Source organism: Hyperolius riggenbachi, chromosome 6, assembly GCF_040937935.1.
Source record: "Hyperolius riggenbachi isolate aHypRig1 chromosome 6, aHypRig1.pri, whole genome shotgun sequence".
In the NCBI taxonomy this organism is placed as follows: domain Eukaryota; kingdom Metazoa; phylum Chordata; class Amphibia; order Anura; family Hyperoliidae; genus Hyperolius; species Hyperolius riggenbachi.
Window position 1 is genome coordinate 305,394,591 of NC_090651.1, and position 19,268 is coordinate 305,413,858.

Genomic DNA, 19,268 nt, shown 5'->3' on the forward strand with positions numbered 1-19,268 from the left:
AGCGCGCGCCACTTCCTGCTTGGCCCAATGCCAGATGGGGAATACCGTGTAGTAAGGTGGTATTCACCGAAGGCCTGTGTTTACAGTGTGAAACCAGCCTCAAGTTCCCTTTAAAGGCAAAAGTACTTTTATTAATGGTTGCATTGGGCAAGTACCCCCTGCTGCCAGCAATGTTATCTCAAGTACCCCTTGATGAGTATACATGTGTTGTAAATAAGTGTAAATAAATGGATTTATAAACATTTCTTTAGGCTTTTAATCAACTATTAATATTGTTTTTACATCTCAAAACTTGATTACGACAAACTAAAGTACCTCCAGAGCGAAACAGCGCATGGAAAATGGGTGCATCGTGCTCTGCCATAGGGTGCAAAGTGAATTACTATAGTGGCACTCGTACAGTAATCTGGGCACTGTCAATATAGATGCAGCCAAAATTACTTTAAGAACAGCATAATTCTGCTGCCAGCAAAAGCTGGCAGCAGAATTACATCTTACCCCTGAGTCCATGGTGGGGGAAGGGGGAGGGGGAATAGTAATTAACGCAGCCAGGACTTTTGCAGGAGCAGGGTGAGCAGTTTTTTCAGGCTCCACCTGGCACTAAAATTTCCTGGCGCCATGTTTGCATGTATGCCCTCCTAAAGCCTATTCATATGTGCCCCCCAAGGTATATGTGCCATGTGCTAAGAGACCCTTCAACTCACTTTAAGTACAACTTAAAGAGAATCTGTACTCTAAAATTCTTACAATAAAAATCATACCATTCTATTTATGTTCTCCTGTGCCCCTCTGTGCTATTTCTGCCACTCCTTGCTGTGATCCTGGCTTGTAATTGCCAGTTTTAGGCAGTGTTTACAAACAAAAGACATGGCTGATAACCAGAGTGTGATAGGCTGAGAGGAGCTCAGTCTGTGACTCACACAGAGCCTGCAGGGGGCGTGGAGAGGGTGTGTATAGCTTCTATCCTATCACAAGAAGAGCAGCACATTCCTGCCTGAGTGCCTGAGCCAGACAAAGCGGGGACAAAGAGGAAAGAAGATTAGATTATATAACAGAGATATTACAGCCACTGTGCAACTAGGAAAGGCTGCAGTAAGACAGACCACATTAGAACAGGTATAGGAACTTATAGGATAGAATAAATAAGGCTGAAAATTTTGTTACAGAAGTCCAGCCAAATTTGCCTTCTTTTGCATAATTATAACAAAATTTGAATAGGCTTAAGGTGCCCATTAACAGTACAATATATTCCTCAGGGGCAATCATTCGATCACATTTTTACAATCAAATTGTACAGAAAACCAAACAGAATGCAAAGAAAATGGACATGAAATAATTCTATTGTTATGGTAATTGGAATACAGAATTTTGTCGATTAGAATATTAGATTACATGAAAAGAGAAACCGCCCTAATCAATCCATTTATGGGAACAATCGATAAATACCTTCCTATTACTTGTAAGGTCCGTACACACGCCGGACTGGAGGCAACGACGGGTCCGTCGTCACCTCCTGCTGGGTGGGTGTTCCAACGACAGTCCGGCGTGTGTACGCACTGTCGGCGGACTGATACGGCTGTTTCTGAGCCTGGCGGATCGCTCAGAAACAGCCGTATCAGTCCTCCGACAGTGCGTACACACGCCGGACTGTTGTTGGAACGCCCACCCAGCGGGAGGTGACGACGGACCAGTCGTTGCCTCCAGTCTGGCGTTTGTACGGACCTGTACTTATACATGTACTTATACAAATCCTGCAATAAATTTGCAGTGTGTTAACTTCCTGAATTCACAGAAGCAGAAATAGGTTTAACAACCTGTGTTTACAAATTAGCTGCCCTGCCGAGACAGCCAGCTGACACAGCTAATAGATCAAATTACAACTTGTGCTTAGTCAAAGATGAGGGGGAATTAGACAGGCAAATCTCTCTAAATACATACAGGGTGCATTTCTCTACATTTTCCTTCTGTCCCGTGCAACAGTTCAGGTTCACTTTAACAGGCACCTTTAGTAAGTAGGGTTTAGTAAGTAAGTACTAAGTGCTGTATGTACACATGTGGTTAGGGGCAGAAACTGACTAAGGCAAAATGACACTGTAGTAAGGCACCAGCTTTTGCTCCGCCTGCTTACTACCAAGCATTGCTGATCCAGAGCTGACAGGGATTTTATGAGGGCTTTCACCTCTTAAAGAGAACCCGAGGTGTGTTTAAAGAATGTTATCTGCATACAGAGGCTGGATCTGCCTATACAGCCCAGCCTCTGTTGCTATCCCAAACCCCACTAAGGTCCCCCTGCACTCCCTCATAAATCACAGCCGTGCTGTGAGGCTGTGTTTACATCTGTAGTGTCAGTCTCAGCTGCTCCCCCGCCTCCTGCATAGCTCCGGTCCCTGCCCCCGTCCCTTCCCTCCAATCAGCAGGGAGGGAAGGGATGCAGGCGGGGACTGGAGTTCTGCAGGAGGCGGGGAGAGCAGCAGACTGACACTATAGAGATAAACACAGCCAGCTCTGACAAGCTGTTTGTCAGCAGCGCGGCTGTGATTTATGAGGGATTGCAGAGTGCAGGGGGACCTTAGGGGGGTGTGGGATAGCAACAGAGGCTGGGCTGTATAGGCAGATCCAGCCTCTGTATGCAGATAATATTCTTCAAACCCACCTCGGGTTCTCTTTAAAGAAGTGAAAAGAAAAGGATAACAAATACAATTAGCTGATGGCTAGGGTGTATATTCCTCCTCTATACTTCCCCTTGTTGTGATCATAGGATAAAATGTGGGGTGGAAGGAGGAGGAAGGCCAGTCCATGATTTATACCCGTACATCCTTCTCACTGTTCTCCCGTATAGTATCCTTCCCATAATCATCATTCTACGTAGTGTCTGGTCTCCCTACTCTTCATACCAGTTATTCCAGTTTCTGCAATACGCTATATATATATTTCTACATCTTTTGAGAGCACTGAAAGGATTGCATTCTCTACACAATGGCAAGGACATGTAAAGCCACCGCCTCAGCATAGTACAGATGCTTTGCACCTGAGCAATCTATTTCAACATCAATAGAATGAAACTTCGTCACAAAGACGGCACTGCCAGCTGTTGACAGACGCACGCTGATTCGTAAGCATGCTGGCATTAAAGTGAACCTGCCATATGTGTAAACTGAAAATGTGGTTTGAAGTAAAACTGGATTGGCCAGTGAATCAGAAAAGCATTTGTCGTGTATTTATGTTTTTGTATATTTAAAAGTTAGCTTCAAACGTTTTTAATGCTCCTTAAGCAATCTCTGTATTCACCACTCAGCCTAAAGGTGACCACACAGGATTAGATTTTACCATTTTTTGCCAAAACAATCAGTCATTGCTGGGGGATTGAACGATTTTTATTTGGCAGAGAAATAGATTTTTCCAAAATGTTTTTGTTCACTTTAAGGCCCATTAAAAAAAACAGTCCGTTCCCGAATTGGAAGGGAATGGATCAGATGCGAATACGGTAGATTCAATGTTAACCTATAGATACATTCACATCTGTTCATTCAAACAGATATGTTCCGCATGATCTGCTGCAAGTTTCCTCCTGCAGCAATTTTTCCAGACTGCTGAGACCATCGGAACAGAATTTGAAGCACTGCATTGGGGGCAATGAGAAAATGGAAAGTTTCTTAATACTAGTGTAGAAACAGACCGTTCTAGCCAGCAAAATCCACTTTGGTGATGGCGGGCCGGGGGGAGGGCTAGAGAAACGGAACGGAAGCAGCTGAATGGCAACCGAGTGAAAACAGATCCGTTTTCACGGATCAGTTTGCCACTAAACTGCCAGTGTGAACCGGATCTACATCAATCAGTAGTGGCAGATACTTCTGATCAATTTCTCAAAAACAGATGGTGTCGGAGAGAGTGTAGATTTTTCCATAACTTTTTATTGTAAAGGTACAGTATATTATAACAAAATTCAAGTCTTGCTTGTTGGATATGTTCTCATGGCTGTGGTTCCCCACCAGGTACGAGAGCGGCCGTACTGCAGCAGCTGCGTAGTAAGGCGAAGCCACTCTTCCACGAGTGGTTACATGCTACTGCGCAGGCACAGTACTACCACACTCATTAACAAAAAAGAGCGAAGACAGACATTGTCAGAGAGTACCAGGCAGAGGCACTGGTATTAAGGAGGACGTGTTAAGGAGGATCCAGAGGCTTCCATCTTCTTGGGTAAGTAACTTTTTTTCCTCTGTACAGCTCAGGTTTCCCTTAACTGCTGCAAAACCCTGGTAATTGAAACCTACGTCCTGCTTTGGAGCTGTTGTCCCTTCCATGGCTGTTGTGCCACAGTGCCTGTCACGCTGACAGCAGAGCTTCCGTATATCGGGCAAGAGCCAATTTCATTAGCTCCTGACCCTGTGATTTCTGTGAGCAAATCACAGCAATCAGAGCACTTAAAGGGCACGGACGTTTATGGGATTAAAGAGGTTAAAGCCCTCAGGTCCGAAAAAAGTTATGGCTGAGGGAATAAAAATTAATCGAATATATCAATTGAACAAGATGGAAAATTTAAAGAAGGTCGATGGCCTATAGCTTTGCACTGCATCGAACAATGCAACTCTGATAAATTTTCAATAGATTCCCTGCTGGAATGTATTGGAAATTGATAAGTAGTGTGCGGTAGGAATAGATTCCTTCTAAATCAATTCTTTCCAGAAAGGAATATATCATTTGGAACATTGGGTGGAAATCTATAAGTGTATGGACAGCGTTAGTTGATTTAAAAAGCAAACAAACTTCAGGTACCTTCACAGCAGCCCTTCATTCATTTCTCACATTTTATTACCTTAATTTCAAAATCGAACACAACTTGAGGGACAAGGGGGACGAGGCGCCCAAATATTGATAAAGCTGTATTAAACCTTGGGCGCCTAGAGGGGGTAAGAAGCGCTTTATTTGGGAGCCTCTTCCCCCCTTTTGCTATCCGCCCTCCGGTGTGTTTCATTTTGGTTAGGTGTACCCTCACCATCAAAACCAATAATTGGTTGTCAAGAGTGCGACCAGCATCCAGTGTATCTGGAGTCTGGGTCGTTGATCTCCACCTGCCTCCAGTGGTTGGTTGTCCGTCTGTCACCTCCGTTTGGGAGTACCTCTCTTCACCACAATTCTAACAATCCTTGTCATAACTTATTACGCTATTGGGGCGCCCGTTGTCTCTGTGCTTTTTCTCCAGGGTGCCTCTTTTGGTCACCCTTTACAACTACATAACTTGAGGGACATGCATTAAATGTATCGTGGAATGGTGTATGACGTTCAGGTACCATAAGATGCCAGTGAGTTTTTATACTGCAGAATATTGTCTATGTCCTTAGGGTCATGGATACCCGATGACACAAAATAGGGAAAGCACCCCAGCTTCCATTAGCAAGGCCTTTAGCGTTATTCCACTGCAGATTGAAGAAAAGCAGAGGTGTCACTAGAACCACTTGTGGCTTGTGAATAACAAAAAAAGATACAATTGCAAATGTTTGCCAAGTTCTCATCACACTTCCCAGCCTTTAGCTACAATGTTGTCAAAGCATTGACAATAAACTTATTGGTGTGGACAGGAGAGTTGTATCAAAAGTACCAACTGAAACAATGTTGTGTGGCATAAGCATGATAACAGCTCTATCTGCTTTTCTAATACTCTTCAATACTCTCTGCCTGTCCTGAATTAATAGTGCTTAACCAATATGTACCCCAGCTTTCTCTGATCAGTGACAGAAAGCCCGGGGGGCTATCATTAATGAAGCTACATACACTCAATAACTGTCACCCAAAATGCTCAAAAGTGATCATTTCGGGTAACAGTTTAGGTATAATCCCCGTACAAACACATAGCTAAGCTGTCTGCTAAGCAGCCCGTTCTGTTCTATGGTGGGAGAATTGTCCCCATTGCAGGAACTTCAATGGGGCGTCAGGCTAGGGGGACGCAGATCACTGGATCAATAACTATATAATTAGCAGCATAGTGGGACGTGTGCACTCACCACATTTTCACCCAAGACGATTAGGAATTACTTTAGACGATGACCAATAGGTAAGGCCTTACTTTACTTTCACCAGATAGCAGCAGTCTAAATGATGGCTACTAGATTATAGCGGCCAAGGAACATTTATGAAAGAGGTTAGGCCAAATTAATCAGAGCACTAACTGCAGTAATTGTGCGGGGAGATTTCATTCCACTCCCTTCTCTGCAGTGATTTTTCCTTCTGTAACACTATATGAGGCCTGGAACCCACTACAAATCGCTAGCATTTTTAATGAGCGTTTTGTAAGAGATTTCTTAAACCCTTTCTACCGATGTTGGTAGCGATTTTAAAAAAGTGTAAGCTTTTTACCAGCGATTGTGTAGCGACTTGCGATTGGTCCTTTCAATGTATCATAATCTTATTTACAGTTTGGCATTCATTTAAAATCGCATTCCAATCGCTATTTGTAGCAATTCAAGAGCAATTACGCCAGCGTTTATATACTTTAAATTGCAGAAACGCAAACACTCCCAAAATGCTGCATGTCCTGCGGTAGCGATTTTGCTAATCGCAATCGCTCCAGTGAAATTCGGCCCCATTAACATTAACTGAGCGTTAAAGGAAATCGCTAGCGTTTTGAATCACTCCTTAAACGATTTAAAAAACAAAAACGCTCTAGTGGGTTCCAGGCCTTACAGGTAAAGAAAAGCCTCCCTGTCATAGGAAATGGATTAAATAAGATGAATCTGTCCCCTAGTCTTTACTCCCAACAGAACGGTTTCACAAAATATAAGATATATTTCAGGAAGAGAAAAGGTTGTCACTCAATCCAGCCTAAATGTCTGGAAGCATCATGTCGCTTCCTATTCTCGGGTTTCTAGCAGACTGCTAGAAATAGTGTTTCATATCTGCAAACGAGGCAGCCCAACAGCAGTTAAATGAAGCTCATATCTCCTGAAAAGTAAATAGAAGCCAAAACACTTGTATGTGACTGAGCACACACTGCTGATAACAAAACAGTGCTAAAACATTTAAAAGGTAATTGCTTCTCTTTCATTAAAGATACCCTGTAAACCCCCCCCCCCCCCCCCCCTGGGGGATAATCACCTTGGGAGGGGGAAGCCTCAGGGTCCCAATGAGGCTTCGCCATCCTCCGGAACTTAGGGGAATCCAGCACTGGCTCCCCCGAAAAATCCTGACAAGTGGTGCGCCGGCACGGCTATATTTACCTATCACGATCCAGCGCAGGCACAGTAGCAGCTCTTTGTTCAGGCTAAGGCGGAAATAGCCAAGCCCGGTTGTATCCGCTCTACTGTGCAGGCGCAAAGGACTCGTGCCTGCACAGTAGAGCGGATACGATCGGGCTTGGGGGGGGGGGTTGCAGTGCTGAATTGCCGGGACAGCGGAGGACGGAAAAGCCTCGTTAGGATCCAGAAGCTTCCCCCTCCCAAGGTAAGTATTAAGTATCCCCATACCCCGGGGGAGGGGGCGGGGGAGGGTTTAGTTATAGGTTTTCTTTGAGCAAGAGACATTAGTTTAATCCATCAGGATCAAGCTTGATCCTGTGAGCACCACTGCAGGGAATGAGTAGTGTACAGATACACCGCTCTGGTATCCCAGAGCAACGTGTACTGTTGCTATGGGCAAGAGAGCGGGGAGAACCACAGGGCGCATGATGGAGCAGCTTCCGGCAGGAGGAATAAGGAGAAGAACAAGTCAGAATCACTACCAAGCTTACTATAGCATTGTACATAGCTTTAGATATGAATGAGCCAGATTTTTGTTAGGGCTGGTTAACACTTTAGTGCTTTTCAGCACTTTGCAGATTGCCGGGGATCAGTGCTGCTGCTAATGTATCCCTATGGGATCATTCTCACTGCAGCGTTTGTGATTTGTACATATTGCAAATGCGCTGCATGCAGCGCTTAGGGGGCTATTGCATTGTGATTCTTGTTCTGTTGGAACGGGATTCCAAACGCAAAATCGGGGTGCAAAATCGGGATTTACATTTTTAGTGTGAAATGGCCCTTACATTGACATGACTATTCAACCCCCTTAAAATTAAAACAAAAATGTGAGAATATATTTACATATAAATGCAGATGTTGCAGATTTTGCAGGGGTTCCTGATTAAAAAAGACAAATTGATCAATTCTCCTGTTGTTTAGATAGAAATGATGGATTCATCTGGAAAGGCTGCATTAAATATGGAGATTGTGTGAGTAATAGCAGATAGGTGCTTCATGATTCTATATATATATTGATAGATAGATATGCCTTGTTTTATCATTTCTTTTAAATGGATTAACCTCCCTGGCTTTCAAGTTTTTGTTTTATATGTGTTTTAAATAGTGTAGCTAGCACTAGGCTAGCTACACATGTGCCCCAAGTCCCCCGGCACTGCTCTGATCCTCCCGATCGCAGCCGGCTAAATTTACCTAGACGCGATCCTGCAAGAACCGCAACTTCCCCGAACAGCTTCTGCTGTCGCTATGGCGACGATCGGACATGACGTCAACACCGTCATGCACAGTCCCGATCCTCCCCATAGCGACGTCTGGAAGCTATTGGAGAGGCTGTAACATTGCGGGTTTTGGGGGGGAGGGGGGGGAGGGATGTATAATGGCGGCGATCGGGGGGATCAGAGGGTGCCGGCGGCAATCGGGGGACACACGTAGCTAGGCAAGTGCAAGCTACATGATATAAAAGAATTTTTATTAAAAAAAAAAAAAAAAACACCCGGGGCCATGCGATCCCCTGCGGCGGTATGGACGAGCTGTGCTGTGTTTGCGGTCGCACAAGCTGCCTTTTCCACTTGTGCCATATAGTCGTCGGGAACGGAGAGTGATCGGAATGATTGGGCAAGATGACAATTGCGTTCTGGGAAAAAAACAGCGGGCAGGTTCGCGTTTTGAAGTGGATTGCAGCTTGTGAGAAGGGCCCTAAATGCTGGATGCACCGGGCTTATGAGGTATCCAGCATCTGGTGACCTCCTGGGACTCAGGGAAGTGCAGTTTATTGAGCGCGGAGTGAAATCACTTGTGAATCATTGACGGTTGGAGGAGTTTTTTTTTTTTTGTTTTTTTTTTTATACACATTAATACAGTGAGGGCTTTTTTCCATGGATGGCTGAGCTGCTCGCTTATCGGGCAGTTCAGCGCCCCATCTGCCGCCCACGACTGCAATTCGGGTTCAATTAAAATGCAGCCGAATGGCAGCAGTTGTAACACCATGCAAGTCAAGCGCTGACAAATGGATGAGTTATCATACAGCATAACAAATCTCATGTCACGTCTGAGCATGGCAACCGTTGTGCTCATATGCAACTCCATGGGGTGGACTGCCTGTCCACCGCCCATGCCTAGCGTTAGCAAGTGCGCCCTGCCGGTGGACAGGAACAGCTGAGAGGAGGTGAATTCACAGATACTGGTGGAAAAGAGCCCTAATACACTAAGGCCTCGATTCATAAAAAAGTGTTCAGTGATGTAAATCAGTGCAGGGAAACTCCGCGCTCGGTATTTCTGACTCCAGGGTGGGCATTCATAAAATGTTGCTAGTAGCGATAGCTGAGCGGAGATTTCCCGCTGTAGGCAGGCGTAAGGCTATCGGGAGCCTTGCAGAAACACAGGAGCTGGCTGAGTCCCTCCGTGCGGCGTTCTCTCTGCTGCTGCTTGGGAGGTCTGTCCTATTCACTGCACTGTATTCCGCACGCTTCTCGCCACATCAGAGGGAGCGGTATTCCCCGTCCGCATACCGCTTCCTCTAATCTTTATGAATTGACATTTTGTTACTTTTGTTAAGATAATCACCGCACAAGGCGGTGATTTATCGTTCTTCTCAGGAATGTCGGCTTTTCATGCGGAAAAAGCCTTTATGAATACAAGTTTTGCTATGTGGTCAGTAAAGTGAGCTGTTTTCAGCATTTCCGCATGCGGAAATGCTTTATGAATCGAGGCCTATGTGAAGGTTTTTCCTGTAGGTGCTAGTAGACTTTAGTGTGCAATAAGAACATGTTGAAAATATATACTGTATACAGAGTGGCTAAACAGAAAACATTTTCTTTCTTGCTGCTTTTTGTGCCTTAAAAAGTTTCTTCTCAGTACTCCAGTGTCCTCACACAGTGCTAAAGCTTAATGCGGACATAACACGGTTGTCAACCACAAATGGTCACATGTCTCAGTGTGAAACTAGCCTTAAAGCTGAACCAGGAAAGACTCAGATATTCCACCACTGAGTAACATATCAAATTCCAGGACATTTTTCCAGGTCATATGGTGCCAGTCACCCGCAATGAAATGATACTGATTAGCTACACATGCAAAGCAGGTCAACGCCCTCTTTGGCAAGTTCCTCCTTTTTTCACATACATAATCTACTATTGTACTTTACACTGAACCAGAGGCAAATGGACACATGCAACAACATATAGCTAGCTACACAGTGCTGCTTTCAGACAAAATGGGGGGCTCTGCTGGCATTTTATGCGATCTTTTACACCAGTGGTTCTCAACCTTTTTAGCATGTGTACCCCTTTGTGAGTGATCCCTAGGTAAATGTACCCCCTACCGCGGCCAAAAAGTAGGCGTGGCAATTACATGATGTGGGTGGAGCCGAATACTAGTGATACTTGCCCCAGAATAGATAGCCAGGCAGTGCCCCGGTGTAGATAGCCAGGCAGTGCCCCGGTATAGATAGCCAGGCAGTGCCCCGGTATAGATAGCCAGGCAGTGCCCCGGTATAGATAGCCAGGCAGTGCCCTGGTATAGATAGCCAGGCAGTGCCCCGGTATGGATAGCCAGGCAGTGCCCCGGTATGGATAGCCAGGCAGTGCCCCGGTATGGATAGCCAGGCAGTGCCCCGGTATGGATAGCCAGGCAGTGCCCCGGTATGGATAGCCAGGCAGTGCCCCGGTATGGATAGCCAGGCAGTGCCCCGGTATGGATAGCCAGGCAGTGCCCCGGTACGGATAGCCAGGCAGTGCCCCGGTACGGATAGCCAGGCAGTGCCCCGGTATGGATAGCCAGGCAGTGCCCCGGTACGGATAGCCAGGCAGTGCCCCGGTACAGATAGCCAGGTAGTGCCCCAGTACAGATAGCCAGGTACTGCCCCAGTACAGATAGCCAGGTACTGCCCCAGTACAGATAGCCAGGTAGTGCCCCAGTACAGATAGCCAGGTAGTGCCCCAGTACAGATAGCCAGGTACTGCCCCAGTACAGATAGCCAGGTACTGCCCCAGTACAGATAGCCAGGTAGTGCCCCAGTACAGATAGCCAGGTAGTGCCCCAGTACAGATAGCCAGGTAGTGCCCCAGTACAGATAGCCAGGTAGTGCCCCAGTACAGATAGCCATGTAGTGCCCCAGTACAGATAGCCAGGTAGTGCCCCAGTACAGATAGCCAGGTAGTGCCCCAGTACAGATAGCCAGGTAGTGCCCCAGTACAGATAGCCAGGTAGTGCCCCAGTACAGATAGCCAGGTAGTGGCCCAGTATAATCTTACGCAGCCCCGTTAACGCGCAGACTCCTCTCACCGCGTCTTCCCGCTATGGTTACTTCCGGCAGCAACTCTGATGTCATGAGCGGCTGCCGGGTAACCATGGCGATGGGACGCTAGGCGGCGATATGAGGAGAGCCCGGCGACAGGAGTCCACGCAGGAATGGGGATAAGTAAGTTGCTGCGCCCCACGACACTGCCTGCCGTGCTCAACAGTTCTCTCATGGGGGCGAGATCCGCCATTTTGTCTGCGGCCCCTGGGGGACCCCCTGACAGCTGCCGATGTACCCCCAGGGGTCCACGGACCCCAGGTTAAGAACCACTGTTTTACACAGACTACTTATAAACAGGGTTAAAGGGCACTTTTAGGCAGGGGGCCCACTAGAGTCTTTGGAAAACCACGATTTTGACCAGGGCTGTGGAGTCAGAGTTAAAGTCGGAGTCGAGGAGTCGGAGCAATTTTGGGTACCTGTAGTCTGAGTCGGTGGTTTCATAAACTAAGGAGTCGGAAGTCAGATGATTTTTGTACCAAATCTACAGCCCTGGTAAGTATTCGAATAAGGAGTCTGAGTCATTTTGGATACCTGGAGTCGGAGGTTTCAGAAACTGAGGAGTCGGAGGTTTCATAAACTGAGGAGTCGGAGTTGAAGTCTGATGATTTTTGTACCGACTCCACAGCCCCGATTTTGACAAGTGAGACCCCTGCCTAAAAGAAAAAAATATGATATCCTCTTCAGCAATAATTGCACATTTCAAACTACCATATTTTTATGGGTCCCTTGATGCGATGCAATTTGCGAGCAGCAAAATCGCACCGTTACACACACTTTCATATATGCGGCAGACTGCGTTGACAAGGAAATTGGATGCAACCTGCATTCAAAACGTCACTTCAGTCACGTGTACAGTATACTGCTGGACAGGAAGTATGTCATCTGTAAATCTGCATCAGCGCACCGCGGCAAAAATACAACATTTTTATATTACCATTGACTTTCATTGCTTCCTATACCGCGCACAGTAAGGCACTGCAGCTCCTGCGTCAGCTACAGTACTCCTGTCGCATCGCAGGAAGTGTGTCATTGCCTTTAATGGCCATTCCCTTGAGCTGCGGTAGGAAAGGGTGACACGACAACGCAATAAGTGTAAAGGGGCCTTCAAAGAAACAATCCAATGATATCGTGCTCACTTTTTCGCTCTCATCACAACTTTTCTAGGATCCATAACTCCAAGAGAAATCCACATCAGACACATCTATAAAGTGGTAATAAACCGGATCACCACGTAAAGGACCACTACAGCAAAAAGAGTAAGCAGTTAAAATCTGACAGAACCAAAGGTTTTTGGACTAGTCCATCTCCTCATGGGGAATTCTAAAGGTTTTCTTTGTTTTCAAAAGCATTTCCTGGTAGTTGCTAAAGGTGGCCACTAACAATAAAATTTGCCAAATGATCGTTTACAAACGATTCTTTGTATGAACGATCAGAAATGATCGTTTAGGACCATTAATGGACAAAAATCTCCTAACCAATCACATTAGTGAAAATGATTCAATTTTTGAATCAATCCCTTCAAACTGATTGGATTGGTTAGGAGATTTTTGTCCATTAGTGGTCCCAAACGATCATTTCCGATCGTTCGTACAAAGAATTATTTGTAAACGATTGTTTGGCAAATAGAACAGTTAGTGGCCACCTTATGTCTAACTGCAAAAATAGTGTGCAAGCGAGTAGGGAGGCTGGCATCTTACTATTTTGGCAGTTAAACTGCCATTCAGGAAATGCTTTTAAAAACAAAGAAAACCCAGAGAATCCCCAGGAGGAGATGGACTAGTCCAAAACCTGTTGGTTCTATCTGATTTTAACATTTTTTTTTTGTTTTCGCTGTAGTGGTCCTAAGACTGTTAAACAGCATTATGCTACTTGCAATGCGGAGGATGCCATGATAAAGAGCATCATTTTTGTTTCAAAAACTCTGCTAGCTGCAGATGGACACATTAAAGAGAACCCGAGGTGTGTTTAAAGAATGTTATCTGCATACAGAGGATGGATCTGCCTATACAGCCCAGCCTCTGTTGCTATCCCAAACCCCACTAAGGTCCCCCTGCACTCTGCAATCCCTCATAAATCACAGCCATGCTGTGAGGCTGTGTTTACATCTGTAGTGTCAGTCTCAGCTGCACCCCCGCCTCCTGCATAGCTCCAGTCCCTGCCCCGTCCCTTCCCTCCAATCAGCAGGGAGGGAAAGGATGCAGGCGGGGACTGGAGTTCTGCAGGAGGCGGGGAGAGCAGCAGACTGACAATATAGAGATAAACACAGCCAGCTCCGACAAGCTGTTTGTCAGCAGCGTGGCTGTGATTTATGAGGGATTGCAGAGTGCAGGGGGACCTTAGGGGGGTTTGGGATAGCAACAGAGGCTGGGCTGTATAGGCAGATCCAGCCTCTGTATGCAGATAATAATCTTCAAACCCACCTTGGGTTCTCTTTAAGAAGTATGGAAATGCAGCCGCAATGCAAGTCGAAGGCCAAAAGCCCTTCCTGGTGAGATGAGAATCTATTACTCCATTTTCTGTGAGTCACCAGTTTACAGTAATTCTGTAATAAGTCTGTAATCACAGCAGTTACTGTTCCACAAAAAAATATATATAATTGCTTTAAAAAGGGATGATTAAAGTATAGAACAAAAAAAGCTAAGTTTTGTGTACTCCATTTTTTTTTTATAAGTAGGTCATGTACCTGTGTCATGCCTTAATGTTCTCCATCCAGGAAGGTACACAATTGGCTTTAAAGTGACCCAGAGACCAATAAATATAAAAGATTTATACATTCCTGGGGCTTCCTCCAGCCCCCTCCACACCAATCGCTCCCATGTGGTCTTCCTACACCTTCTCGTTCTCCCGGTAGAAGCCCATAAGTTTGGCCACTGGAGTGCTCTGCGCTCAGTATTACTGCGCACAAACAAAGCTCCCAGCAGCAGGAGCGAGACGGGGGTGGTGGGGTTCCAGGGGCGCATGCAGCTGCACTGCGCATGCACCGACTGGCCAAATTTTCCGGGAAACCGAGAAGGCGTAGAAAGACAGCGTAGGAGCGATCGGTGCAGAGGGGGCTGGAGAAAGCCCCAGGTATGTATATGTTACGGCCAGAACCCGAAGTGTGGCCACTTCGGGTTCTGGCCGGCCAATGTGCGAAGTGGCCGCAGCGCAGCGGCCAATGTTAGAAATGTTATGTTTACGTCGGCTCGCTGCGACCAAATTTATAACAACTTGCTTAATTGAATTAAATACAGCCAGCGGCAATGTGAAGCCGCCGGCTTTCGCACTGCCTCTCTCCTCCCCCCCGCCTCTCTCCTCTCCCCGCCTCCCATACAATAAGTAGCAGCCGGCAGGGACACGCGTGTCCCCGAGAGTCGTTCGTCGCGACAGGGGAATCCTGCCGTTCCTGCAGAGCGGGTGCTGGCAGAAGCAATGTCTGCAGCCTCCCCGCTCTGCTGCCCCTGCCGCGATGAACGAATCTCCGGCTGCATGTCCCCGCCGGCTGCTACTTATTGTATGGGAGGCGGGGAGAGGAGAGAGGCGGGGGGGGAGGAGAGAGGCAGTGCGAAAGCCGGCGGCTTCATCTATTACATTGCCGCCGGCTATATTTCATTAAATTAAGCAACTTGTCATCAATTTGGCCGCAGCGAGACGGCGTAAACATAACATTTCTAACCTTGGCCGCTGCGCTGCGGCCACTTCGCACATGGGTCGGCCAGAACCCGAAGTGGCTGTCCAGAACGCGAAGTGGCCACACTACGGGTTCTGGCCGTAACATATACATCTTTTATATCTATTGGTCTCTCGTACACTCCTTTACCACTAGGAATCACAATTACATGCGCATTTCCTTTCACTTACACCATGATTTTACCCCGATCTGTCGTGTATGTGTGCAAACACAGAATTGTGCGAGCCGGGCAATTTGGGAAAAATCGAATTGCACTAGTGGAAAAACAGCACCGCGACTTACACGTCTATCATGGTGCTGATGAGATTAGCAAAACGGGCATGACCCGATGTTCAGATTGGATCTCCCGTGGTGCAGAAGTGTCCTAGAGAAGTGCAGGAGTTTACCTCCCCTATCATTTGCCCTGCATTACAGTGGCACACCGCCCCACCAAAATGTGGCATAACATTCTCCACTGTGGGTTACAATAATGCCCATTTTCTTGTTATTTTCCTACTGCTGCACTGAAGTCCCAGTGCAGAAACTTCTCTAATGTATACAGTCAATGAAGTGGATGAAAAAAACAGGAACAGAAAGCACAAACACACCCCATGAGCATGAAATGCAGAACAGTAACTTCATAGAAAGAAGCAAACTAAAAAAGGCAGAGGAATAAACTCCAGAACTGTGTGACCGGACACAACAGCTTATCATTGTGTATCATGTCTACTGACTTGGCAGCCGAGTGTCCATCCGATTAGATAATAAAATTGAATGAAATTCTGCCCACCAAGAGCATGCCCGATCAACGATTCGACTATTATCGGGCTGGAATTGGTTGAATGCATTGAACAGACATGCTGGGAAATTTCAGGCTGATGTGGTTGATCGGGTGCACAGAAGTAACGGCGTGTTAATCGTGAACGACGAACCCGATGGAAACCCTTTGCAAATGTTGTATGTACCCCCGGTGCCTGTGAATTTATACCTTACTAGTCACACCTTCCGCTGAGTGCCCACTGCTATGCCCACCATACTTCCCCATTCAGGTCCCACGTGACTACCAGCATACAGCACATGTGTGATGTCACACCCCACATGCTAACGCCGACAGCCATCTGGAACGCCAATGTGCAGTGGCGTAGCTAAGGAGCTGTGGGCCCCGATGCAAGTTTTACAATGGGGCCCCCCCCCAACACTCTCTATATAACAATTGATACGGCACATCAAAACCTGCCAATGGCAACTACAGTGTCAGAGGTGCAAGAAGGGGATGGGGAACACCTTGTTAATGACTACCACTAGTCAAAGTATCTATAGAAGTGATTATTATGAGCACAGGACCAATACAGAGCTAAAATTGTAGTTGAGGGAGGGCCCTTCGGGGCCCCGATGCGGTCGCTACCTCTGCACCCCCTATTGCTACGCCCCTGCCAATGTGTAAGTAAGGTGTACACTCGGGGACAGCATGACAGGTAAAGTATAAAGGCACATGCACCTGGAGGGGGGGGGGGGCATACCACATTTGGGGGGACGCAGCCGGAGAAGCAAGACAACGTCACAAGGATTATCTATCAGGATTTGGCCCAATAGATCTCTTTCTGATCATATTCTGCTCTTGGTCATATCTGCACATCATCGGTATGCTACCAACACACAATGCAACTTCCGGTCTGATCAACTGGTATAGGGCGATTATTTACAACCTATCCAATCAGTTTCTGATCGATGAAGAGATCGATTTGGCTAAAATTGTCAATAGAAAATCGATCCCTTTATCAATCAGGAGCAGTTTGGACAAGTCCTCCAAGGTAATTGCATAGTGTGTACCCAGGTGGATGGGTACCTTTACACACACAAAGCCTGTCTATGAACCACTCACAAGTCACACTACAAGTTACAGCAGGCGACCACGTGTCCATTCTGGGGGATCACAGCGGGAATCAAGCCGGGAGAAAAGTTTAGTGAATAGAAAGCAACTTACCAGTAGCAGCAGCCAGGCCGGCTTGCAGGGGCCGGAGATGATGCAGCGACACGCCATTGGCAGAGCAGTATAGGCAGGCAGGGGAGCACCTGTGCGGCCACAACACCTGCTGTACTGCTACTCGTCACTCCAGCCCACCCCGCTCACTCCTTGTACATGGCCACAGCGCTGACTGCAGCTGTACAGTAACAGGGAAGTGAGACACAGATCACTCTGGCAGCAGCAGCCGTCACACAGCTCCCTCCTCTCTCTCTCTAGGCAGGACTTTACCCTCTCATGCTTCTGTGTGTGTCCACCTCCCTCTCACTAGGAAGTTCCATCCTACGCAGTGTTATTACCAGAGAGCCAGGCTCATTATCTCATGTTGTCTTAGCATCTCCTAAATTAAAAGCAAAGTGCTGACGGATTTAAGGTTAGTACAGCTGGGCAGCAATAATGTCACGTTCAGGAGAGCGAAGGGGGAACTTGAAGTCTTAAAAAGGGAACCTGAAAGACCACCTGAGGTGAGAGGGATATGGAAGCTGCCATAGTTATTTCCTTTTAAATAATGCACATTGCCTGGCTGGCCTGATGATCCTCTGCGTGTAATGCTGGGAATACACCATACGTTTTTTCAGCAGATAGACGGTTCAATAGATAATTTACGACATGTCTGATCTTATTTTTGATCGTTTTTTTTTTTTTTATCAATTTCTCATAGAAGTGAATGGAAATTGATAAGAAAATTGATCGAAAATAAGATCGGACAGTAAATCGACTGAAAAATCTCATTGTGTATTCCCAGCATAAGGCTCTGTTCTCACTTGAGCGGAAAGTCCGTTCCAGTTTATAAATGGGAGCCGTTCACATTTGTCACACTTCAATGGATTCGTGGGATCGGTTGTGGTAAGCTGACCGCACTTCAGACCGCAGTCTGCATTATTCCCAGGCAGGCAGATCGGCTATAATCCCAGGCAGGCGGATCCGCTATAATCCCAGGCAGGCAGATCGGCTATAATCCCAGGCAGGGAGATCCACTATAATCCCAGGCAGGCAGATCCGCTATAATCCCAGGCAGGCGGATCCGCTATAATCCCAGGCAGGCGGATCCGCTATAATCCCAGGCAAGCGGATCGGCTATAATCCCAGGCAGGCAGATCCGCTATAATCCCAGGCAGGCGGATCGGCTATAATCCCAGGCAGGCGGATCGGCTATAATCCCAGGCAGGCGGATCCGCTATAATCCCAGGCAGGCGGATCGGCTATAATCCCAGGCAGGCGGATCCGCTATAATCCCAGGCAGGCGGATCGGCTATAATCCCAGGCAGGTGGATCCGCTATAATCCCAGGCATGCAGATCTGCTATAATCCCAGGCAGGCGGATCCGCTATAATCCCAGACAGGGAGATCTGCTATAATCCCAGGCAGGCAGATCCGCTATAATCCCAGGCAGGCAGATCCGCTATAATCCCAGGCAGGCAGATCCGCTATAATCCCAGGCAGGCAGATCCGCTATAATCCCAGGCAGGCAGATCAGCTATAATCCCAGGCAGGTGGATCCGCTATAATCCCAGGCATGCAGATCTGCTATAATCCCAGGCAGGCGGATCCGCTATAATCCCAGGCAGGCGGATCCGCTATAATCCCAGGCAGGCAGATCCGCTATAATCCCAGGCAGGCAGATCCGCTATAATCCCAGGCAGGCAGATCAGATATAATCCCAGGCAGGCGGATCGGCTATAATCCCAGGCAGGCAGATCCGCTATAATCCCAGGCAGGCGGATCCGCTATAATCCCAGGCAGGCGGATCCGCTATAATCCCAGGCAGGCGGATCTGCTATAATCCCGGGCAGGCGGATCCGCTATAATCCCAGGCATGCAGATCTGCTATAATCCCAGGCAGGCGGATCCGCTATAATCCCAGGCAGGCGGATCCGCTATAATCCCAGGCAGGCAGATCCGCTATAATCCCAGGCAGGCAGATCCGCTATAATCCCAGGCAGGCAGATGCCCCATATAGCATATGAGGATAACGCATCTGCCCCAGGTTACAGCTGGACCAGTGGAGCGGAATTTACACTGTCTGCTCCCGATGATCTGGTGCAAGAGTCTAATACTTTTAGCCATAGA

General features: G+C 47.1%; 1 protein-coding gene across 6 annotated transcripts in view; it reads right to left on the reverse strand.

The window, feature by feature from the left end:
• Positions 1-17,361, reverse strand: part of PTPRH (protein tyrosine phosphatase receptor type H) — a 228,057-nt gene extending 210,696 nt beyond the window's left edge. For all 6 annotated transcript variants that reach the window (XM_068241258.1, XM_068241262.1, XM_068241261.1 and 3 more), the window contains exon 1: positions 17,160-17,361. In XM_068241258.1, coding sequence (XP_068097359.1) covers positions 17,160-17,216 — 57 coding nt within the window. In that variant the 5' untranslated portion in view covers positions 17,217-17,361. The remainder of the gene's footprint in view (positions 1-17,159) is intronic.
• Between the last annotated feature and the right edge of the window lie 1,907 nt (positions 17,362-19,268).